This window comes from Larus michahellis, chromosome 4 (assembly GCF_964199755.1).
Source record: "Larus michahellis chromosome 4, bLarMic1.1, whole genome shotgun sequence".
Classification (NCBI taxonomy): domain Eukaryota; kingdom Metazoa; phylum Chordata; class Aves; order Charadriiformes; family Laridae; genus Larus; species Larus michahellis.
This window is the reverse complement of record NC_133899.1, coordinates 42,472,807-42,498,302: the sequence shown is the minus strand read 5'-3', so window position 1 is coordinate 42,498,302 and position 25,496 is coordinate 42,472,807. Positions and strand designations below refer to the sequence as shown.

Below are 25,496 nucleotides of genomic sequence, written 5' to 3'. Positions count from 1 at the left end.
ACACATAGAAACAACAGCTTGTATCTCTAGTTCATGTTTACTAATACTAACTTAACTGTTGAGTCTGTGTATTCTGCCTTTTTAAAAGTGAAAAAGATGATGAACTTTCTCTTTTGAGTTAATAGCTCAATTACACAATTACAAGGCTGGCTCCAAGGAAATTGTCATTTCTTCTGGAACTGGATGAATGAAATAAGTAGGTTCGTATCTTCAAAGTTGAAAAGCATACTTGTTTTGAACTCAGTAATAATTAAAGCTCTTACTGATAAAATAAATGAATTGCTCACTCTTTAATTTGCTGTTGTTTACATCGCAGAAGATGCAGTCAGAAATCACCTGAAGTACCACCACCATAAGAGATTTTCTAATGAACATTAAAAGGCTTAGAAAAGATACACCAGAAAAGAAAAGAAGAAAGAATACCTATGACACTAAGATGAGCATTAGAACTCGGTTTGAAATATATTTGCCTTAGGTATTGAATGTTTCGATGAGTGATATATTAAAGATAAAGCAAAGGTTCTTAATCAGAGCATGCCAAGAATGAGCTGGACCTGTTACATATGCCATAAGTCACCACCTGGAGAAACCAACGCTATTTCCCAAAAAGAGCAAAACTGGAGGAATATTTATCTTCACATTCAGGCAATTAAATGTTCATAAAAAGGGCACTCGTGCAAATGTAATTAATTATTTTTGTAATTAAACCAAATACGTATAGAGTATCTTGTAAAAAAAAAGAAAAGTTAAAATTAAGTAACTTATGAATACAACCAATCTAACAATACTTCAGAACTAAAAGATGATTTTTGGGTGATTATAGTACCTGTTCTGATGCCAATCATATAAACTGTCAGTGTTCAAAACAATCTTGGAACCAGAAAGACAGGTATCTATCTAGCTATCAGAGACAGATTGTATAAATCCAAAGAACTACTACAGGATGTAGAAAATGATTGTTTTTACAGAGGTATAAGAAGGTTTTCCACGGGGTCCAGTGAAATGTATTTCTTTTCAGTAAAATCTAATTTTATGCAATTACAAGGCTGGCCCCCAATCAAGCCATACCTCCAGCCATTCAGTTTTGAACCTCTCCTTAACAGGGTAAAGCCGTGCATTATAGCCAAAAGATCCTAAAAACAAAGCTTATAGCCAGTTATGCTTTTAAAAAAAATTTAACTGGAAACTATTTAGGTACACAGCAAAAATAGCTAGAGAATGCACTCTGTAATCCTTTGCTTACAGCAGTCTTTAGGCTTGAAAATCATGAGCACACTTTCAGTATCGCAGTTGGCTACTGGCACTAACACTGATAGGAAAATGTTCGCATTCACCTGGAGGTAGTATATTATCCTTTGTAGCACAGTTTCATGTATTTGAATCGCTAAGTCCCTTTTTTGTCTTTTGTCTTCAGATTTTACAATAGAAATTTTGAAGCAGATAAAAGGGAATATATTTTTCTCACCAAGGTGGGTCACTAAATGTTACAATCTGCTCAGTTTTATTACACTACTGGTAGTGCAAGTTTAAAAATCCCAGAGACGTGAGGAGAAGTGGCAAGTAATGAAGACTACATGCAAAAGATAGACTTGAAATGACAGATTAATGTTATAGATGCCACCTCTGAGGGCTCTACTACAAAGGTATTATACTGAAATGAGGCTAACGGCATGGGAATTGCAACCAGCTGCACCATAAGAGTGTCATACTTCACTGAATTATGTCACAAATTTGAATATTATCTGAAATGCTAAATTGCTTTACCCCTGCCCGCAGAGCTAGGATACTGCTCCTCTTCGTCTGTATAGGCAGGGTTCCAATGATCTTGTGTGGAGATTTCCAGAAGTGCTTTGTGTTGTGAATCCACAGCTGTTAGGACAATGGAGGATTCAATGCTGACCATGCTTTACATCTTCCACTATTACTTTACTGTTAGCGCGTGCCATAAAGGTGATGGAAATAGCTTAACAGTAGTCTCTCCATTCTTCTTATCAAATCCCTTTACATCAAACCAGTTGTTCTTTTCTTTGCATTTGGACAGATGCAAAGTTTCACAAGAAGAACGGGGAAAACAAGCAATAGAAGAATAACGTACAGCAGAAGTAGTGCAAAACGATTACAGCAGTTATAGACATTTAAAGTCAAGTTTGAAGAATAATGCTGGATCTAAAGAATATGGTAGATGTCTGAATACATGTAAAACATGCTTGCTAAGTACTCAAGAGGTACTCAGATTCATGTTAAAATATCCACCACTGAGCTCAGAAGCTACAGCCAGCAAAAAACCAAAACCACCTTGACAGCCACCAGGAAGCCAATATTAGTCAAGAAAGTTATAATACAATTGAACAGATAAAACAAAACTTCCACAAGAGTCTATGATTAGAGACTGTATACATTTTCACCCATGGAACACGCAGACACCACTAGGCCATAGAAGGTAGGTGGAATGCAATGCAACACACAGAATAAGTCACCCATGCAGAGTCTCAAAGATAAATACATTAACACCAGAATATCCAAAATTTAGGCAAAAGAATAAAAAATCCCAAAGCAAGATGACTTGCTCTTTTTGTATTTTCTTCTAAAAATGAAGAACACTGCTGAAAAAAACCCAAATACTCCACTATCTTCAGAAAAAAATAATAAAATGCTTATAAATAATGATTTATAAACACTATTCAGTAAACAAGTGCATAGAGAAAAGACATATTAAGATGGGATCAAAATAAATTAAAGTAAATTAAATTACAGAAAAGGAACGGATTATTATTTTTGTATAAATAAGAGTGTTAGAGTATAGTCATTAATGGCAACATCTATTCCAAAAAAAACCCCCAGGACCGGGACCATTCATGGGTCATAAGGCCAAGTAGCAGACTGCGTGCTTCAGTGACACACAGCATTGGGCTTTGATCCTCATATATGGTGGTTTTCTGGTTTTGAGACAAAATGATTTTAGGTATGGATGGCTTTTTTAGCTAAAAAAGAGCTATCAGATGATCACTGTGAGACTATACATGTCAGAAAAATAAGGCTATGTATTAAAATATCTGAGTTATGGTATTGGATCATGCCTAAACATCTGAGGCCACAAAACAAATGAGATTATGTTAGAAGAGTGCATGGGAAGAGCGTGGAAGATAGTAAATATGAGGCTGTTTTTCTGACATCTCCCAAAGAAAAGGCCACTTGCGGTTTGACCTCCACAATTTGTTCCTGTGTCTTCTTCCACATCCAGGAAGATTACTATTATATAGATGTAGATTACAAATAATATGAACTGGAATTATTTTAACACTGTTTTTCCAAAAAATAAAAATAAACTTTTTTTTCCTTGGAAAATCATGGGTTAATCCATGCATTCAAATAGACATGAAACAGGGAAATGAAGTTTAAGTAGTGACAGAAGAGATTTTCATTCTATCAATATGGACCTCATATGACTTCTCCTATCATAAGAGAGACATTTTTTAAGAAACAATTGATGAGGAGGGCATCCAATTTTCACACAATATATGTGTGGCAAAGGAGGAGGAATATTGGGTAGGAGAGGAAAAAGAAGAAAGAAACCATCCAAAGAGGAAGGAAGTTCCTTACTAGTACTTGGAGCATACTCATCCTTGGCCACACTCCTGTCCCAGCCTGGAAACACTGTTGGGTAAATCATCTCCTCCGAAGAGTCTTCATCATCTGAACCATTGCCACTTGAGGTCACATCTGCTGTGATGATGTTAAATCTGCCATGAAGCCCTCACCCACAAGGTATTCTGCTGACAGCAGTTATGCTTTCCTGTGTTCTCTACATGCAGCCTTATAGCCACAGAGGAGAGTGTGCCGCACCATGCTGCCCACGGTCCATATCTCCTCCTGGTTCTTCTACCCACAAGGGATTCATCACTCTGCCATCGCCCTGCTGAAGCTGCCCCAACATGGCTCCTGGCCACACTTCAGTGCCCTACGCATGCTTGCAGCACTAACCATATTCTGCCCTCTTCTAGCAGAGTGAGCATAGTGTTGAACTATTGAATAGTGAACTATTGCATAGAGCATAGCGTTGAAAACATTTTCTTCCTTTCTCCCACAAGTCCTTCTCGCTGGAATAGTCTACTTCTAAATTGCTTCCAAACCCGAAAGAAGAACAACCCAAGTACATCCTTTATAAAATGACTCACATACTCATCCCTTTCAGACAAACAGAATACTTCCGCAGTACATGGACAATGGGGACAACTGTTCTATCGCTACTAAATGTACAGTCAGTGAGCCATAGCCCAGTACTTTGCTTTTCCCAATTCAAACACATGGTAACAAAAAGCAGTGACGTATACCACACATTCAACCCCCTCCCCAACACTTAATGCTTCTGAACCTTGCCGCCCTGGTGCTCTGGTTATTCAGCCCCTAATCAAAGCACCCTCTTAGCATGACATTCTTTACCCTTGGTGGCTTGCGTGGGCTCTTGCATCTTCTCTCCAGGACTTGACCACCACCAGTGGTTTGAGAACGGATTCCACTGAGCTTGGGTGGTGGCTTTCTCCAGGTTGTCGTGATGAGGCCCTGGAGCTGTTAGGACATGGTTCATTCAACCAAGATCTTGTTACTATTTCTTGAGAAGCATTTTTCTCCAGCAAAGACAAGTCCACCAGCACCAGCACCCTGAGCATGCTCATGCCACTGAGGTGGATGTGAGTGCAAGGCAAATGTATGAACCCATGGCATCATTACATTCCTCAAACACTTAGCCAGATGCAAGCACTAGTGGCAGTCACAAGAAAGAGCATGGTCCCTTGAGAGAAGCTTCAAAAAGCCCTGGGGTCTTTGCTAGACCTTCACATTCAACAAGGTTGATGAGCTCCTCACAGGGTTTGCCAACAGGAGAGATCAGATAGCCTTAGATAGACTCCAGAATGAGGAACATCCACCAAAACTAAATAAAATCACGTTCAAAAGGTGAAAGAAGTATCCATGACAGGCAAAACGACACCCAGAGATAAGCACACCCATTAGTTTAGCCTTTTCTTCTACTGACAACCCCATGAAGCCAATGCTGCCAAGTGCCTGGGTGCAAAACTACAGCCATTGCATTCAAAGACACATGCACTCCCCTTGGCCTAATGCTGTCAGGAAAATCCACACCAGAAACACTTTCCAGTTAGGCGTCAGCATAGCATGGAGAGACAGGTGCAGCTTTACTCCTATCACATTACAAATGCTCAGTATTTTCTCAGAACATAGCATTTCACATAGTAATGTTCCATAGGTTTGTGACAGGCAGTTGAGGATAGAAAGAGATTTTTGTTTAGAAAAATTCCAGGAATCTACAGTTGCCTTCTCCACTGTTCTAGGCAAGCCAAATAGGTATTGCCATGCCAATAATTGTGACACTTGTCTAGAGGTTGGAAACTCCCTCCAAAGAGGAATTATTCCTTGATAAACATGCCATGAGGGAAGCCCACAAATCAGACAGGAACGGAGATAAAACATCAATTCTAGAATCAATGGAAGATGATGCTTCTAAGGATATGGACCTCACAAGATCTAAGTGGGGTTCCCTGTTGGAAAGGGAGACGTGTTTGAAACAAGAGTTGATGAGGAGGGCATCCAATTTTCACACAATATATGTGTGGCAAAGGAAGAGGAATATTGGGTAGGAGAGGAAAAAGAAGAAAGAAACCATCCAAAGAGGAAGGAAGTTCCTTACTAGTACTTGGAGCATACTCATCCTTGGCCACACTCCTGTCCCAGCCTGGAAACACTGTTGGGTAAATCATCTCCTCCGAAGAGTCTTCATCATCTGAACCATTGCCACTTGAGGTCACATCTGCTGTGATGATGTTAAATCTGCCATGAAGCCCTCACCCACAAGGTATTCTGCTGACAGCAGTTATGCTTTCCTGTGTTCTCTACATGCAGCCTTATAGCCACAGAGGAGAGTGTGCCGCACCATGCTGCCCACGGTCCATATCTCCTCCTGGTTCTTCTACCCACAAGGGATTCATCACTCTGCCATCGCCCTGCTGAAGCTGCCCCAACATGGCTCCTGGCCACACTTCAGTGCCCTACGCATGCTTGCAGCACTAACCATATTCTGCCCTCTTCTAGCAGAGTGAGCATAGTGTTGAACTATTGAATAGTGAACTATTGCATAGAGCATAGCGTTGAAAACATTTTCTTCCTTTCTCCCACAAGTCCTTCTCGCTGGAATAGTCTACTTCTAAATTGCTTCCAAACCCGAAAGAAGAACAACCCAAGTACATCCTTTATAAAATGACTCACATACTCATCCCTTTCAGACAAACAGAATACTTCCGCAGTACATGGACAATGGGGACAACTGTTCTATCGCTACTAAATGTACAGTCAGTGAGCCATAGCCCAGTACTTTGCTTTTCCCAATTCAAACACATGGTAACAAAAAGCAGTGACGTATACCACACATTCAACCCCCTCCCCAACACTTAATGCTTCTGAACCTTGCCGCCCTGGTGCTCTGGTTATTCAGCCCCTAATCAAAGCACCCTCTTAGCATGACATTCTTTACCCTTGGTGGCTTGCGTGGGCTCTTGCATCTTCTCTCCAGGACTTGACCACCACCAGTGGTTTGAGAACGGATTCCACTGAGCTTGGGTGGTGGCTTTCTCCAGGTTGTCGTGATGAGGCCCTGGAGCTGTTAGGACATGGTTCATTCAACCAAGATCTTGTTACTATTTCTTGAGAAGCATTTTTCTCCAGCAAAGACAAGTCCACCAGCACCAGCACCCTGAGCATGCTCATGCCACTGAGGTGGATGTGAGTGCAAGGCAAATGTATCCAAGGCTTTTAGTGTAAGTGAAGTTCGAAACATTCTAGTAAAGTATAAGATTGTGTTACCACCTCTGGAAAGTCCAGTAAAGTCAATGAATTCTGCGCAGAATTTTACATGTGACAGATCAAAATATGTACTGCATTTGAAATATGCCCCAATATTTTGTCAAAAAGCATTCAAAGCTAATAGAAGCATGCACACCACAGAAACTGAAATCCCTCAAGCAAGCCAGTTGATAGTTTAACCTTTCTCTCTGCTGTTATTCATCAAGCAGAGTTTGCAAGAAAAGCTGCACTTCAAGTCATACACATATTCAACAAAAGAGAGCAAAATCTACTGTAAAATGTTTCTCTGGAAATATTTTTATTCTGGGAATTCCTTGAAAGCAATATTTTTATCAGCTTTTAGACCATCTAACTTCTATATCTTGAAGATGAAGATATCATGGACTCTCTTTCATTAGGAAAAAAAATCTTTAAATAATTAATGCAGAAAAATACCTTGAAGACTTACATCAAAGACAAGAGTTTTGATCAATTTTTGTGCATTATATGAATGCACTGGAGAATGCAACACCTATGAATCAAAGTTCTGATGATCAACCAGGATAAACTGATGTTCTTCAGTCTGCAGTAGTTATGTTTTGCCTATCTGTAAGCTGCAAATTGTACGAAGTGTATGGAATGAAACTCAGAACCACACCTTTTTCAAAAAGTGAGCTATTCTGGCAGCAAAACCAAACAGATTTTGCCTTTCTGAAAAGCAGTCCTTGACTGAGTAAGTATTTTCTCTTCTCACAGTCACAAATTGCTCCTTAAACTTAGTACTACTAGTACTACTCTGGCACTGGTGTCAGAAAATAGGAAAGTTGGACATTCCAAATCTGACCCCTGAGCAACAGACCATCAAAACCCAAGTGGTCTCAGATTCGGAGCTTTGGGATGGAACTGCGAACAAAATGATAATGCCAAAAAATTGGTTAAGAAGAAAATAACTGAATAACTAAATAATTGCCATCTGACTTGCTGTAATCACAGCAAAATTCAGACCTCTACCTGCTTTCCACAACAAGCCTTAGGAGCTCATTTTCTGAAGTGACGAATATGTATTCATGGCTTCCTTCCACGTACAAAATACCCATGCAGATGCTTTCCTGTCAGATCAGCCAAAGTATGGTCATAAGACTGTTTTCATTGATGAGATTTTTTTTCAGGGAATGCTCCAAACCAAATAAAATTAAAATCTACAAAGGCATAAAAGCATCTATGGATGAACAAAACCAGTTGCAGTTACTTGCAGTTACTGTTTGAGTAACTAGCTCTGGTAACTTAGGGAAGTAGCTCATCGATCAGCAACAGAATTTTATGACATCTGATCCATGGCACATCTACAGATGAATCATAACTTGTTAATAAAAAAAAGCAAAACTGTTTCAGCCAGGAGAAAAAATCAATGGCAAAGCCCCGTCAGTGTATTAATCTGGACCATGAACTTGACGGAGAACATCACCAAAAATGTTCAAACCCAGAGCAATAATTAAAGGGAATCATCTGAATAAAAAGGAGCTGTGGCAGTTTCCCACTTTAAAACCATATCAAAGAAGTGTTTTGATCAAGCTAGATCAAGCTTTTCACCAAGCCTTAAGTTTACAAATTGTGTGTAGTATAGACGGAAAGCCACCAGTTTTATTTCTCACTTTCACACACTATAGAATTACATAGATGCATTTTTAGCCATCTATCTGAAGATCTGTGTTGAATAGTTTTCTTTACATATTTCTTAATTTTCTACTTTCCTGTCTGTGGGATTTTTCTCTGAGAAATTCAATCATGGGCAGGATATTCCAATGAACCTGCACTGTTGCACAATGTAAATAGCAGACATTAGGGCATGGCTTTATCTGCTTTTTTGTTTGTTCTCCATGTAACTTTCAGCTATGCTACTAAATATTTGATGATTTCTCATGGAGATGCGTAGTTTATACTTAACTTCTGAAAGGAGTGCTAAATTACTCATTCGTTTGTAATGCAGTAAAATTAAATGAAATGGGTCTGTTTGACTTTAAAGTGATGTCACTGAGTAATAGCTAAAGCTATCAATAAAGCCCAGGTGCAGTACCTTCACAACCTTTTTTTCCAGAGAATCAATCTATCAACCCTAAACCAAGAAGAAATCATGCCAATGTTATCACTTCTGTCGTACACATATATCAGTATTGATGTATTTTATTACATAGCTCTGTAGTTATTTTGATGTTTTAAAATCTTAAATAACACTAGCTTTCCCCCTGTAATATAGTCATGCCCATGAGAGAGAGATCTGTTAGCAACAGGAAGGGACATATGTATTTAGGATCAATACATTTGATAATCAAGTAGTAAAAGGAAAACAGAAAGCTTTACTGCCTAGAAACAATGCACAAGTTTTTGCAATGGGTACAGAAATATCTGTACAAGGCAGCACTAAGTCACACGTGCATACAAAAGCAAATAAATATGAAGGAAAAATCACCACCAGAGTCAACCGTGCAAACTCCCCACTGTTACCAGGTGGGACTCCCCACCCCCTACCCCACGCTTTCCAGGCAGTACTTTGTAGCAAAACCTTTCACTCAAAACAAGCATCAGGAAATTCTCTACTTGCTTTCAAGGTTTAGGGGAAAATGAACCGGATATTTCTTTTTTCCATCTACATATTTATACGGTGTTACTAACCTTCACATGCTCTGAGACAAGATGCTTGGTTGAATGATTTGTCTTTTAGTGAAGTTTTTGCTAACTGTGTAAGAGTTCTTACTCTTACCCTGTGAGTTCTAAGTACTGTAACAAAGACACCATCCCTCAAAGTCACATAGACCATTTGGCCATCTATCAGCAACCAACAAACAATTAAGCAAAATGCTTACTACCACAGGCTTCCATGGTGGTAAAAAAAAGAGTCAGCAGGAAGAAACTTTCATTTCTATCAGTTCAGTCTTTACTACATCATGCCTCTGTAGATCTCTGTATAATTAAAATGCTCGCCCTTTAGTTGACTTTAATTTTTGGGGCAAAGATCTTTAACAATCTAAACTTAAGAACTAGATAGGTACGGTTCCACTTTAAACATGTAAGATGACTTTAAAAGTTTTTCATTTGCTGTAGCTGCTGTGCACTCCATATTTGAGAAAAACATCTCAAGCAATTTTTCCCACTCAGTACAGCTATTTAAGAACAAAGCAGAGAAAATGGCTACTGTTCTTTGGAGCCCTCAAAGCCTGTAGAGCCACCACAGGCCCCAGTTTTTTCTCACACATATTGCCAACAAGAAGGATGAAATTAGTTTTTGCAGTGCACAAGTGGCTTGGCAATTGGAACTTAAAGCACTGCTTTGGTGAGCGAGGCCATGGGTTTGGCGTGGGTTGCCCACATTCACAACCATAAATATATTAGAATCACAGACACTTTCATCACAAATTGACAAAAATGTCCTTTTCTACATCAGAAATAAATTGACTTCAAGTGATAACTGGTTGCACTAATTTGTGGTGCCTCATGGAGTAAATGTGATAAAAAAGCAGTGAGAAATACAAAACAACAGCCTTTCTGAACTCATATATAAGCATTGATGTAAACATACAGTAAATGTTTTTGCTCCCCTTGTCCCACAGAGTGAATTTTATTTCTGACTTACTTAACCAGTCTGGAAAGTACTGCCTTTCAATGTTTTTCCAAAATTGCAGGTGACGTATACTTCACCACTTACCAGAATGCTCTGCTGTAAGAATAAAGCAATTTTAATGCAATCTATATTTGATGTAGTTATTATAATACATAAATCTTACTAGTACTCGCAGGATATTGTCCACCATCTTTTGCAGGAGAATTATCAGCTGCTGTCACCAAAGGGATGTCAGGTGATACAGGAGAAACTTCGTCATCTGTATGGTGATGGATGAATAATTACTATTTCATTAGCTGAATTGCTACTCATTATTCACAACTACTTTGATTATTCTATACTGCAAGCTTCATTCCTTCATTTGTTGGTCCAAGAGAGAAGAAAGATACAGACTAGGTTCTTCAAATAATTCAGTGCCAAATAGCCTTACTTCACTAAATAGTAAGGATATCACCAAAACAAATAATTTCAGGAGGGAAATGTATTAAAATGGTAATGAACGTTCTGGCAATGACCTGTTCATGTGATTCAAGCTCTAATTGTACCTGTATACCAATCCCCCATCTGGACAGGGATTCTAGAACAATGAGTGGAGTTATTTGTATTCCCCTCTTTAATGAGATATATTCTCAGTTTTAGTCCAAAAATCTAAACTCCGCATCTAAGTAGAGTTGATAAGAGTTGTCACGGCAAGCAACTGAAACACATGGCATACAACTTGGGGAATGGCTCTGACCCTAATTTGTTAGAACCAGAAAGTTAGGATTTACCTTTTTTTATGCTAATTACATGGAAAAACTAGCATAACATGTCATGAGTATACCACAAATGAAAAGTAATTTTATAATCCTAATGCTTCTCCTCAATCTTTTTTTTTTTTTTTAAATGTCAGTATTTATTGAGGATAATGATGCAAACTACAGATATCCTTCACTGGAAAGTTATTGGTGATTTTTGGTGATTTGATAAAAAGCCTGTAGTAAGAGGTCACGCAGTAAACTTTACTATATTTAGAGGATTAATTATATTTGTATCCCTTAGGTTCAATGGGAACTAGTCTTTCAGACTTCTGATAATTTCAGCCACACAAGTAACATAAAAGATGAAATAAAATACATGCCACTTTCACAAGAAAGCAAGATACACTTGCAAGCCACTCTAATTCACTAATTTTCCACAGTGCAGAGTGCCCTAGACAAGCATGTGGCATTTGTATTTGGTAGGGCTTCATGAAAATAGAATTTGGGTTTACCACCTAAAGGAAGAAGATACTGATAACATTTTAGTTTGACATTTTCATCTCTCTATGCATTCTGTAATATGCTGTAGTAAGATGTCCTAAAAAAACCCTGTATTTGTACAAAGAGAAATCACTTGTACTGTAAACTCCTCCTGGTTCTTATTACCTAATGTCAATTCATCCTTTTAGAGAGCAGATAAGAATCTTTTATCATTATCTTTATATACCCATACCTTCAGCCTCACTAACCTCTCTGTGTTCACTGCTAGATATGGTTTTGAGCCTTTAATGAAATAAATATTTTAATAAGAACAAGAGCAAATTCTTAGAACCATCTATTCTCAACATTCTGGCAACATCTGATATGTGGCTGCTTTGTACTCCCGTGCAATCAAAAAAATCCTTAGAAATCCAGAATGCTTCTGTTTTCTTTCAAAAATACACATTCTCCTTTTACTTCTGCAGGATACAAATTAGAGATGATGCTTCTCCTTCCCTCATGATCTCCTTTAACCAGCAATGTAGTCCTTCACTCAGTTATTATAAAGAGAATATAGTGGCAACCTACTGTCCTTACCAGTGTCTTTCCTAGGAATTTCTTTTTCACCCCCTCCAGAAGAATGATCTGGCAGCTGTGAGACTGGAGTAGCACTTCCATAATATGAGGAGCTGGATTTCCCAATGGAGGTATCCATGGGAGTTGTGTCATGTGTTGATCCACTACCTACGTTTTCATCATCTGCACCTGAGGTTGAGGACTCTCCGCTATGACGTGTGCCATCTGCATTGTAACGTGAGCCATCTGCATTGTCAATGACTGTTGGAAAGAGGAAATTAAGCAGCTGATAATATGAAGGAGCTACATAGTTATATTTCAGTAACGCTAAACAGTTTAAGTCCTACAACAAAAAACTAAAGAGTTGTGGATTAGTATCAGTTAATCCACTTTTGCCATCCTATCTAATGTGTCTAAATCATACATCACTAAATTATGTCTAATGTGTATATGCTAATGTATATATTTGTCCAACATATAGGGCCTACTCTGCATCAAATATTTTGATATTTTGATCAGACAGTTTGATTTTGAACATAAAATCTTGGCCTCTGTTCAGTCAATCAGAATTTTAGAATTGGGATAAAAAATTTATTATGAGAGTTTTCTTCCAATTCCAGCTGCTTTTCTAACCAGCAGCTCAAATGAGATGGAGAAAGGTTGCTGTCTTAAGTAAAGTTCTATATGTCAAAGAAACATTAGCAGCTCTGAGGTGCTAAAAATGACAAATACCTATATAAAAAATGTTTGGTAGCACCTCCAGACAAACCAAGCTCCATAGTATTTAGGGGAAGACAAGTGATCAGTTGCTTTAACTGCTGTCAAACATCTGTCTACTTCTTTTTCCTATGCTTGGCTTGATTTTTAATATTAGCAATTGTTTCTGTAAAAAAAGATAACCAGATCCTAAAACCGAAACAAGTGGCAGGTTCTTCTAATCAATACAGTACCTATTTCACCCTGATTATTGAGGAAAGAAGTATCTAGGCTTTCAATTGGCTCGCATGCTTTGTCCCTCGTTTCTGTAAAAGAAGGAAAAATAGAGAATATCAATTTGAGAAAACTGAGAAAAAAAGTCACATGTATACCCATAGTAATTGTATATAATCACAAAATGTCAGCTTCGGATGTGGACAATAAAAAACAAATTTCCAAATCAAATGTTATTCACTGATCTACCTGTGTTCCCTTTTCGCTCCTACCCAGGCGAGCCACTTCAAGATTGTTCTGTCAGCTAACGATGAATTTCTCCATTTCCATAACCATTCCAGAAAATGGTTGCAATCAATGTCAGTTAAAATAGCCCGATGATGCAGTTGCAATGCAGACAGTCCCACTGTCTTGGCGGCAGTGGCAGCTCTAATCATTTTTAGCTGGAGGGACCCTGTCCCCTCCATGGAGGGCTCTGCACGGGCAGAGGGTGCCCTGGTTTGGTGAGCACTGCTTCCTCCAGCGGGCTGCATTGCCACGCTCGGGGCCAGTGTGTGAGCCACCTGCTCACAGTGCCAGAAGGGAATCAGACTCGTGAGGAGTTATAAAGCTCTGGTGGGGATGGACATCACTGTAGCAGGAGAAGAGTCACCTGTGGGTGACGGGGGATGGTAGCTCACATAATACCATGCCAATGCAAAGATGATTTTTAATGATATGACCACCACAAAATCAAAAAATGTCACTGTCACTCAAATCATCAGTGACTTTTGCCTACGGTTTTCTATAAGGTATGCTTCCACTGTGAACGTAAAAATCTACTGAAATTGAAGACACTTGAACTTAGTCCAGATTTTATCTTCGAATACTGTGCTCAGCATCTGTCACAAGATTATCTACATTTTCCTAATAATTTAGTAAAATATTTCCAACAATTAAAAAGTTCAAAACCTTAGAAGAAAGCAGTCTGCTTCCAACATGCATCACTATCTAATTGCCTAATGTCTGAACGGAGATTTGCCACAGAGAAAATACTGGATGAACCTGCAAACAGGAGAGCAGCAGCCATGTCCGTGGGCCTGGGATGGCCACCCTGGGGCTTGGAGCTGCTGCAGGTGGCAGCTCTCCTAGAATCCCTTAACACAAATAACTGCTGTTCACCATAAAAGCTCACGCGTGCATGAACAGAAGAGCTGAGTGCCATCGCCTACAACAGTTGTCTTTTAGATTCACTGCTGCAGTGGTTCACTGCACCAAGCCATTATAATGAACCGTTCTGAAGCTACTAATATAGTTCCAAGGGCAGAAAAAGGTTTAGTTCAAAACACACTAATGACAAAATGGGTCAAATTCACTGCTGATATTACAGATACACTTCCAGAGGCTGACAAAATGTATTTCTTCTCAGCTGAAAAACAGATGATATTTAATATAGAAGCCCTCACACCAGTACCTTAAATAGGAGATTACATACGTTATTGTTAGTTAATCTGTATCTGAAATACATCATAAAGCATATACATACCTGTTGCATTGTAACAGTATGCATCATACCGACCAGTTGTGTTCACTGAAAGTTTGTAAACGCCAGTGTGATTTGCTGCACAAAGATGATAGGGATTGATTCGTGGGATAACAATATGCCCCACTACAAAACCATACCTGTGATAAACAGAGGAAAATACATCTTATTACATATTGTAGCAAATGGCATAAATGTTCTAGATATCTCAAACATGAAAAAGCTATGAAGAAGCCATTCTTTTCATCTTACATTATTTTTAAAAAGTCCATGTGTTTATGCATACTTTTTGTATATGAAAGGTGTTCCTTTCTCACATCAGTCATTAGACTCCATCAGACTCACATCAGACATCAGTCTCCAGCCACTCAACACCATTTTGCATGTAATTTCTAGAGCTAAACCCATTTTAATTAACTGAACATCTTATTATCTAGGATGATCGGTTCCAGAGCAAGGCAATGAAAGACTCGGAGGCAAGTGCACTTTTTATTCAGTGTGAGATTGTATCACCTGACACTAAAGACCTGGGGAAAAGGACTTGGGGGTACTCATGGATGAAAAGCTGGACGTGAGCCAACAGTGCACGCTTGCAGGCCAGAAGGCCAATCGCATCCTGGGCTGCATCAAAAGAACTGTGGCCAGCAGATGGAGAGAGGTGATTCTCCCCCTCTACTCTGCTCTCATGAGACCCCACCTGGAGTACTGTGTCCAGCTCTGGAGCCCTCAGCACAAGAAGGACATGGGCCTGTTGGAGTGGGTCCAGCGGAGGGCAACGAAGATGATCAGGGGGCTGGAGCACCTCTCCTATGAAGACAGGCTGAGAGAGTTGGGGTTGTTCAGCCTGGAGAAGAGAAGGCTCCCGGGAGACCTTATAGCGGCCTTCCAGTACCTGAAGGGGGCCTACAAGAAAGCTGAGGAGGGGCTGTTTGCAAGGGCATGTAGCGATAGGCTGAGGGGAATGGTTTTAAACTAGAGCAGGGCAGGTTTAGATTAGACATTAGGAAGAAGTTCTTTACAATGAGGGTGGTGAGACACTGGAACTGGTTGCCCAGAGAGGTGGTGGAGGCCCCATCCCTGGAGACATTCAAGGCCAGGCTGGATGAGGCTCTGAGCAACCTGATCTAGTTAAAGATGTCCCTGCTTACTGCAGGGGGGTTGGACTAGATGACTTTTAAGGGTCCCTTCCAACCCAACACATTCTATGATTCTTTTTTTCTTCAGGGAGTCACATTTTCATGACTTTAGGCATAATGTACAGCTCAGTGATGTTTCACACAGAAATTTTGGGGCTCAATTTATAGTACCTGAGCAAATTTAGAGAATGATTCTAAGACACATCGCTTTCTGTAAAAGCTGACAGCTTAGTAAAATATTCAGATACAACACTCATTCATCCACAAATTCTTACCATATCTTTCAGTTGAACAATGTGGCTATTGTGTATAAAGCTTACACTTTTCAGTGACGACTGTGGTTAACAGAACTACATAATGCACAATGTGTTATTACTGTTTTGCAATCCTGTAACACTTGGTTAACTCCAATGTACTTAGCTGGGAGGTGTGATAGAATGGTAATGAGAACTGAGGTTTGGTTTGGGTACAATTTATCAGGGAGCAGTAAATTTCATAGCTTTGCAGTTTTTTATCTGTGGCCCCCATTCCAGTTACGTGTCTAATGTGCAGATACTTGCAATTCTGAAACTCTCTTGTAAGTGGAATCATAAACTGCTTTACTCACAATTCCAGCTGAGCCTATGATGTTGACACTTAATCATCCATTAATCATCACGTGTTATGGTCTGTTGATTCATCTTATTCATTCACAATTCTACATGTATTTTGATGATTGCATGTAGTATATTTTTTCTCTTCTACTCAAGCTCGGTAAGAGCCTAGCCTTAATGACACGGACTTCTAGCACAGGATCAGCAAAAAGTAAGAGGGTGGAAGGGCTGACCAGAAGCAAGGGAGAAATAAACCCTATCTATACGCCTTACCTGTCCAAATCTGTCGTCTGCTAAAATGTGAATTAGGGAGAATTGTATCATTAATGAAAAACTACAGCTCCCCACTGCAAAAAACATTTCCCTCTACCTCTTCTTTCAATTATCTTTATATTTCAACTTCAGAAATTACTTTCCATATTGCAGAATGAGCAATTAGCAATTAGCGACTGTTAATTGCTAGCACTAGAAATCTCTACTGCTAGGCATTTAGTTAGGGTCCTTAGTCTCTGCTTATTGTGTAGTGCTGGACAATTCAAAATTCTGAGTATGTTCATATGCTAATGTTAGAGAAAGAACATGCCTACTATGTTACGCAGGACTTCTCCCTCAGAGTAAAGAATTGTCTAAAGTCTTTATGAGGTACTATTTTAAATGACATTCCTACTTCTCATGGAAGGATCTTCTGAGAATTATCTCCCTGGCACTATTGTCCACCTCTTTCACCACTGTGCAGGGCATAATGCTTGTGAGAGTGAATGTGCCATACCCCGTCATCAATGGCAGCGCATGGCATTTATATGTATAAGAAGGTTTTCAAGGCACTGCACATGCACCTTTCCATGATTACAAATTCTTGGATCCTATTAATTTGAAAGGAGCTTTATTCAATTCTCATAGGCTTGCAAGTCAGAAGGAAAGAAGATGTTTGCATTAGGCATTAAAGAAGTAAAGCACCACTGACTAAACTGAAATGAAATTCAGTTACAGCTGGGGTTACAACATTGGTGGATAACAGAAGAGCAACTGACATCATCCACCTGGACTTGTGCAAAGCATGCGACATCCTTATCATGGATTTGACAGATGGACCACTCCGTGGATAAGGAATTGGATGGATGGCTGCACTCAAAGAGTTGCGGGTCAGCGGCTCAATGTCCAAGTGGAGACTAGTGACGAGTGGTGTTCCTCAGGGGTTGGCACTGAGACCAGCGCTGTTTAATGTCTTTGTTGGTGACACAAACAGTGGGACTGAGTACACCCTCAGCAAGTTTGCTGATGACACCAGGCTGTGTGGAGTAGTCAACACACTGGAGGGAAGGGATGCCATCCAGAGGGACTTTGACAGGCTTGAGAGGTGGGCCTGTGCAAACCTCATGAAATTCAACAAGGCCAAGTGCAAGGTCCTGCACGTGGGTGAGGGCAATCCCAAGCAGAAATACAGGCTGGGTGGAGAACAGATTGAGAGCAGCCCTGACAAGAAGGACTTGGGGGTGCTGGTGAATGAGAAGCTCAGCATGAGCTGGCAATGGTTGCTCACAGCCCAGAAAGCCAAATGCGTCTTGGTCTGCATCAAAAGAGGCACAGCTAGCAGGCCAAGGCAGGTGATTCTGTCCCTCAGCTCTGCTCTCGTGAAACCCCACCTGGAGTACTACATCTAACTCTGGGGTCCCCAACACAAGAAGGATATGGACCTGTTGGAGCGCGTCCAGAGGAGGGCCACAAAGATGGTTAGAGGGCTGGAGCACCTCTCCTGTGGAGGCAGGCTGAGAGAGTTGGGATTGTTCAGCCTGGAGAAGAGAAGGCTCTGGGGAGACCTTATAATTAAAGGGGACCTACAGGAATGATGGGGAAGGACTCTTTATCAGGGAGTATAGTGATAGGACAAAGGACAATGGTTTTAAACTGAAAGAGGGTAGACTGTGATTAGGTATTAGGAAGAAGTTCTTTACTGTAAGGGTGGTGAGACCCTGGAACAGGTTTCCCAGAGAAGCTGTGGATGCCCCATCCCTGGAAGTGTTCAAGGCCAGGTTGCATGGGGCTTTGAGCAATCTAGTCTAGTGGAAGGTGTCCCTGCCCATGGCAGGGGGGTTGGAACAAGATGATCTTTAAGGTCCCTTCCAACTCTAATCATTGTATCAAATAATTCACAGGAAACAGTTGCAAGCAATATTGATACTAGTACTATTTCATTTCTCCTGGTACCAAAATGAAAGTCTTAAAATTTTTGAGAAATGTCCACTGAACTTTTCCAATCCAGTCAGTTAGAAGATAAATTCCATTTCTCCACAGTTGCTGTTTATTTTAGATTGTAATAAAGTTAAAAATCTACTGAAATTTATTTCAAATCTATTATGGTTTACCAACATGCATCTATGTCATTTTATTGAAAAAAATAAAAACACAACACAAAAACCCCCTTCAAATTTACATCTCCTGAGTTCAGTCTCTTTTCTGCATAGGAATGTTTAGGATGACTTGCATAATAAGTGTATTGTGTATCTTGTAAAGCAAGATCAGATGATAATCTAGTCTGATATATAGAGAGACCATAGGACTGTCCTGACTTGAGACTTGACTACTGTTTGAACAGAGGTCATCCTTGGGGAAAATATTTTATCTTGATGAAATTTTGGTGTGACAAAGAATCTACTACAACCCTTGTACGTTGTTTCAGCCAATAATTATTATTGTATCCAAAATACAATATTTTGTTGTATTAGTAGTCACTTAATTTTCTGAAACTTATCTTACCAATTTATCAGTGATACAGTATGATCTGAACATCTTCCTGATTAGTTTATTAGTTTTATCAGTCTTTTGTTATCTTTAGATTTTAACTGTAAGAGGTCATGATCTTTTAAAGATAATTGGTAAAAAGTATATGCAGTCAAGGACGTAGTTATTACTGGACCCAGAGCAAACATGCACATGCTCAAAGATGTTTTGCTCATCACAGAATACAACTCACTTGAGGACTGATATGGCCATCTAATTAACAGATATATGAAGTCAACAGTAATTATTACACTATAGCATGGATGGATGGACTTGTAATGATACATTATTTTTTCAATAATTTCTTTACCTGCAAGTTTCAAATCCAAGTTCATGAGCTTTCTTCAACTGCTCTAGTGTTGACAAGGTACTATTGAGAGCTCTACAAAGTTCGACTGCTTCTGATCGTGTGAGACTGTAACGACCGTTTTTCTCAACATGAAAAACTCCTCCATATCTGCAACTTACATTGAATTCTGTTATTGAAAGAAAGGGAAAAAAAATGAATTACAAATTGTTGGACTTAATGCTTCGCTGAAGACCTGGAAATTATTTATTTTAAACTATAGTGCTTTCAATGCAAAAACAAGCATAAACAAGTAGCAGCTACCAATTCATTCAGAAAGAGAGCTAGCACTTTCAATCGCCTTCTTCATATTTCCTTCTTTGGGGTGAGACACAAGCCAAATCTTCAGCCTTTCCAAAAACAGCAATACAACACACTTTTGTGAGGTATGTAACACTTTTAACATATCATTAACAATAACACGCAGAAGATGTAAATACACTGTGACAGTCTCAGAAGCCACATTACTGCAAAACTAACTGAATATTCAAGTGTATTTTGAAAACAAATGAGTTCATTCATAAAAGAATTCTTTAAAGATGAAATGGTGTATAATCAGAGCCTATATGATCATAAGGCTCCTTAACTATCCCATTGTGATCCCTTCACAGTGAATCCTTTTAAATGAATATATATATCAATCTCCAGTTTCACAACTAGTTTAAGCAACATGTTCCTATTATTAGCTAGACAAAAGCAGAAAGCCTTCATTGGTTTGATGTTGCATGATCTATCTGAGACAAAAACTAAGTAAACTGCACATATATTCTGAACTAGAACAACATTATGCTGTTAAATACTCCCTGAAAGATAATCTTTAAGCTCATCTTATTCAACCTGCTGGGGCAGATAGAGAAGCATGCAATACACACTCTAAGCATTCATATGGATGAACTTCATGCTCCCTGATCATTCATCTTGACAATATTTCCCTCCATTTTGAAAGGCTTTCTCTTGCTGAGCTCTCAGTGACACACAAGCATCCTACTGCCAACCCTTGTCAGAGTTTCAGTATGTACTGCAGTAAACTTATTTAATTTTAAATGAAGCCATAGATGGATTTTAATTTAATAATATTCTAAAGATTTGCACATGGACATAATTTCCATTGGCAAGCAGTATGAGGATAAAAATAATGAACAAAATAAAAACAAGTTAGATGCCACAGTTATGTTGTGCAATTTGTTTTCTGGCCTTCAGCCTGGGAACCCTGAACAAGCAGTACATGCAAAGCTACATTCAAAGCTAATTCACTACAGACATTGAATGAAAGGTACAAGGGCTAGAAGCTCTGAAGAGATCATACCCCATCCATCTTTATGTTGGAAAGATACTGCCTACACAATGCAGCAGGTATAGTGGGAAAATACTATAATCCAAGGACAGGCTGTGACTCAGTAAAATGAAAGCAAAAACCCCCATTTGTTTATTTTATTTTTAACAGAAACAGCTGAGAAAGAGAGAAGGAGGAGAAGGAGAAGGAGAAGGAGAAGGAGAAGGAGAAGGAGAAGGAGAAGGAGAAGGAGAAGGAGAAGGAGAAGGAGGAGAAGGAGAAGGAGGAGAAGGAGAAGGAGGAGAAGGAGAAGGAGAAGGAGAAGGAGAAGGAGAAGGAGAAGGAGAAGGAGAAGGAGAAGGAGAAGGAGAAGGAGAAGGAGAAGGAGAAGGAGAAGGATTATCACGTGTGGAGAAAACAGGGAAAGATCAGAATGTTTCAAAGCGACACAAAGTTAATTTTGCTCCTGCCCCACCTTTCCCTCAAGAGAAAAAAGTCGCTGCAACTCCAGACTAGAATGACAACTGCAAAGCACAGTTAATTGAAGTAGCCTATTATCACCAGTGAAGAGAGAAGTATGACTCATTTTTATCTTAATTTTAACGGGAGTTCCACGTGCAAGAAAGAGAAAAACAGACCAGTCTTCCCCAAATATTAAAAGGGGGTGACTCTACTATCTATTTGAAATTAAAGATGCCATATAATTTTTTCCTAAAAGACACAAAATAAAATTAATGCACATTTGCATTGACACATTTTATGTGAATAACAAGCAAGCTTCCTAATGTCATTTTGGCTTGACATTCTATTTTCTTCTATAGTATAGATGTGAAAAAAAATGATAGTAATCAAGGCGTGCACTCTTCCTTAAATCGCTTTTGTTCATTGGTAAACCAAGGTTATTCTATCTGCAGTGTATCTATTCAGTGTAAACTGCAAAGAATGTTCCTTTCCACAGGTAAAAGGAAACAATCAAGGAGATAAAATATGAGATTAGATCCAGACTGTATGGTGTGTGAGAAGACAACCATTATTCACAGCATACATAGGAGTCCAATAGTATTGATGACTGCTTGTCCTAAGGAACTCAAAAGCTGTGCATCCAATCTTAAATACTTTTACCATAGGCAACAGAATTAATCATTATTGCTACTTTGATTGCCTTTCCACAAAAAGAACGTAAAAAATATCTCTTCTCCTACCTGCCCCACCAATTATTTAGGCTGACAAAAACATTTAACGTAGACAAAATCAATATACATTGCATAGCTGTTTAACAGTTTGATGATTAATATTCTTATTCTTCTTCTTCTTAATATTTTTCTTATCATGTTATAAAAAAATACCAAGATGGCATAATTTTTAGTTTTGTAAAATTTATGCAAGACTAACATGTTTTCTCAAAATACATTGATTTTGACACAGCTGTTTTCTTCCAGCAAAAAATACTTCTATTAAAATTTCTCTGATGACAGCCATGTCTTGAGAGATTTTGAAGGCAAGAATGAGGAACCTGTGTGGAAGAGGACACCAACAAACGCATTTTTTCCTGGAGGACTTAATGTCCTGCTGAGTTTCACAGTCCGAGGAGAAGTTAGTGGATTAACAGAATGATAATCTCAGTAAGTTCCCATACACGATTCTGAAATAGCTGCAGTGCTTCCACAAGTTCCAGCCGCAGACACGCACAGCACTGGTCGTGGGGATAGCTGATGGACTAGTGACCTTCTGTGGCCACACCCCACACTAAATAGTACCGCGTGCTCAAAAGCCATTGCCACATGTACCTACAAGTCACAAATATAGTCAACAGACATTCAGGTTGCAGATCCCAATAGATGTTTTCCTACGACAGCACAATGCACAGTTACTCTGCTTGGAAGGGAGTGGCCCGTGACTACTGCTGTGGGAGGGAGCTGCTCCAACAGCTGCCACGTTAGTGCCTTCTGCTTTGGCTCCGAGTGTTCCATATTGAAAGCTTGACATTATTGTGGAAGTCGTCCAGTGAGCAGCTATATTAAACATAAATGATCTAGGCAGGAAAAAGTCTCACCTTTAATTTTCCCCTCTTGATTCTCTCTCCCCTGTAGAAGAAGGCAGGCCTAAATTTGTTAATAATTAAACATACTCTGTGAAGCCCAAGACTTCATACTAAATTTGGGTATCAGATCACAAAGATGTTTAGGTTACTTAAAAGTTACAGTGATTTTGGAACTAGATTTGTTTGGAACATCAACATCTTTTCTGATCGCCTTGGGCTAAATTCTGAAGAGCTTTCTCTATGAAAGCCCATACCTCATCCACTTGCTTTGGATTACATTTGAATCTTGCAGCCTGTCCCAGATGCACTGAAATATTAAGTGAAGTTCACTTTTGTGAACCCATCCATGGTTTTAAAACACTACAATATGTGCTCCATTACCACCCAGAGATCTAGTTGTAATCAGAATCCCACTTACTGGCAGATTCCTTAAACTCCAACTGTTGAAAATAAACAGGCTTATTTACACAAATAGGCTTAATGGAACTACTTGCGGGTTGCAGTTACGTGCATGTACATTTTCCATGTAAACGCTCAGCCCGGCTCTGCAGCATACATACTGTACGCCAGAACACTTCTGGGAAGTATCAGGCTTATTGCACATGTGCTGACCAACTGCACTACATGCTTATACAGAAGGGCCAAAGTTCCCGGGAAGCCTTGCTCATGCAGCGGTGGGAGATGACGTGGGTGTCCAGGAAACCCCGGGTGAAAGTGTGGCAATCCACTTCTCAAAACTGGTTTTGAAGCCATCCAATTAGTTGGACTTTGCCCTAAAGTAATGTTGAGACAGCATGCTTTGTTTTTATTTTGACAATATCTTCTACACCTACTTCCAAAAATGTTTGCAATATTGCTGTAGTGTATAAACTCTGTTCATGAAGCAGTGAGTGCAGAAAAAGGGCTACAGCAGTACCTAAAACTCACATGACATTTCACAGTCTAAGCAAATTGCGTAAATCCACCAACTCCTCTATGAAGACAGTAATTTTCACATTTTAAAAATGCCAAAATATAGATGCAGAGCATACTGCCCAGAGCTGTAATGGAATCTGGAATTTTTACTTTATGGTCTCATATTCTAACTTCCAGACAATGGGGACCCTTAACTGAATTAATGAAAATATTTCTAGTCATATCAATACAGAACTTATAAAAAAAAAAAAGATGGGGTCTAAACTAAATTAACACCTTAAATTCTTTTTTCCATGCCAAGGCTTATAGACTAATTTTGAGTTAAGGAAGAAACGTGATTGACAAATCCAAATCTAAACACATATTCCACCTTTTCCCATAGTGCAGGAAGGTCAAATCCATTAAGTTTATGTTGATGTTACGTAGCTGGCTTTAACACAGTTATGCAAAAGATGGATATTTTTCCTCTGTTTCGAGAGACAAGGCAATGCAAAACTCATACTGTGTGCCAAACTACTACTGATCCCTTCAAGCCTTTTTTAAGTTTCAAAGGAGCTGATTCAGAGTGGATTCACAATGGAATCACAATCAGCACCCAAAGCTTCCCTTCTGCCCCCTCGTACAGCTGGCAGGCTTTGGGGGCTGACAGGCCGTATCTTTTCCCGAGATCCACATGATTTGCTACAGCTGAAAGACAATATTGTTTAATAATAGCTTTTAAAAAAGGCAAAAAGTAATAGACATGCCTGAATTGTCATCATCATTAATCTCATCCAGACCGTGAGACTTGGGTGACTCATCCCAGAGCGATGGAATGCCCCTAAGCCTGTGCTGAGTTTTATGAGCATGCAGAACATCAACTTTCAGACAGGCCATTTCTCCCTGTCTTTCCTGGGCTTTCTGGTGCTCTGTCTTAAACAGTTGCATGCAAGCTCTTCTCTGCTATTGCCATTCACATATCTAAACCAGGCTTAATTAATATTTTTCAGCCCGAATCACTAACTCCAGTTCCACGATTTGCTAGCTAGAGCCCACTGGTGTGATAGAATTGGCTGAGACTGACTAAAGAGCATTGTCCTTTCATGAAAGTGTGAGTTACACCCTGATTATTTACATTAGAGGCTTGTTAGAAGCTGTTACAGTAAGAAGCCAGGTGCAACCTCCATCTCCACCCTGGTTCTGCAACCCTTACACATATTGAGTAACACTGACTCATGCAAACTCTTCCCATTGGAGTTGATTTTCCATAACGATTTTTGATCCACTGTATGGCTGTTTCATGCACTGCTCCCTGCTTTTCATTGTTGTCAAGTCAATACCTAGAGGTTTCTTTCTCAAGGTGGATGCTGTCTTATATTTAAAAAAAAAATATTTTAACAAGTGCAGAGACACATCAAAGCAAATGAAGTGTAAGATTTGCAAGAACCCTGCCTCCCTTAAATGAAAACCTGTAGAAGAATACTTAGACACTTAGTTTGTTAACAGACTTCTTGGTAAAACCACAGTCTGCATTGCATGGCAACCAGGAAATGTTAGTGTGCTGTTCTCATGGGGATTTTCCTTGTCGGTTTGTGGTTCAAGATGACTGATAGGTCACCCAGATGTGATAAACTGGGGCTGAAAACAGGGACAGAACAAGGGGTTTGATGGTGCAGATTGTTTTCATTCTCTGTTTGCTTTAATAGAACACAGTTTTTA

The 25,496-nt window shown here is 39.4% G+C and overlaps 1 protein-coding gene across 3 annotated transcripts in view; it reads right to left on the bottom strand.

Annotated features, from left to right (window-relative positions):
• The window catches only part of CD44 (CD44 molecule (IN blood group)), a 59,801-nt gene that overhangs the window by 16,128 nt on the left and 18,177 nt on the right, over positions 1 to 25,496 (bottom strand). For all 3 annotated transcript variants that reach the window (XM_074584269.1, XM_074584267.1, XM_074584268.1), the window contains exons 2-6: positions 19,534 to 19,699; positions 14,720 to 14,856; positions 13,215 to 13,286; positions 12,286 to 12,525; positions 10,632 to 10,727 (exon numbers count right to left, since the gene is read on the bottom strand). In XM_074584269.1, the coding sequence (XP_074440370.1) occupies positions 10,632 to 10,727; positions 12,286 to 12,525; positions 13,215 to 13,286; positions 14,720 to 14,856; positions 19,534 to 19,699 (711 nt within the window). The remainder of the gene's footprint in view (positions 1 to 10,631; positions 10,728 to 12,285; positions 12,526 to 13,214; positions 13,287 to 14,719; positions 14,857 to 19,533; positions 19,700 to 25,496) is intronic.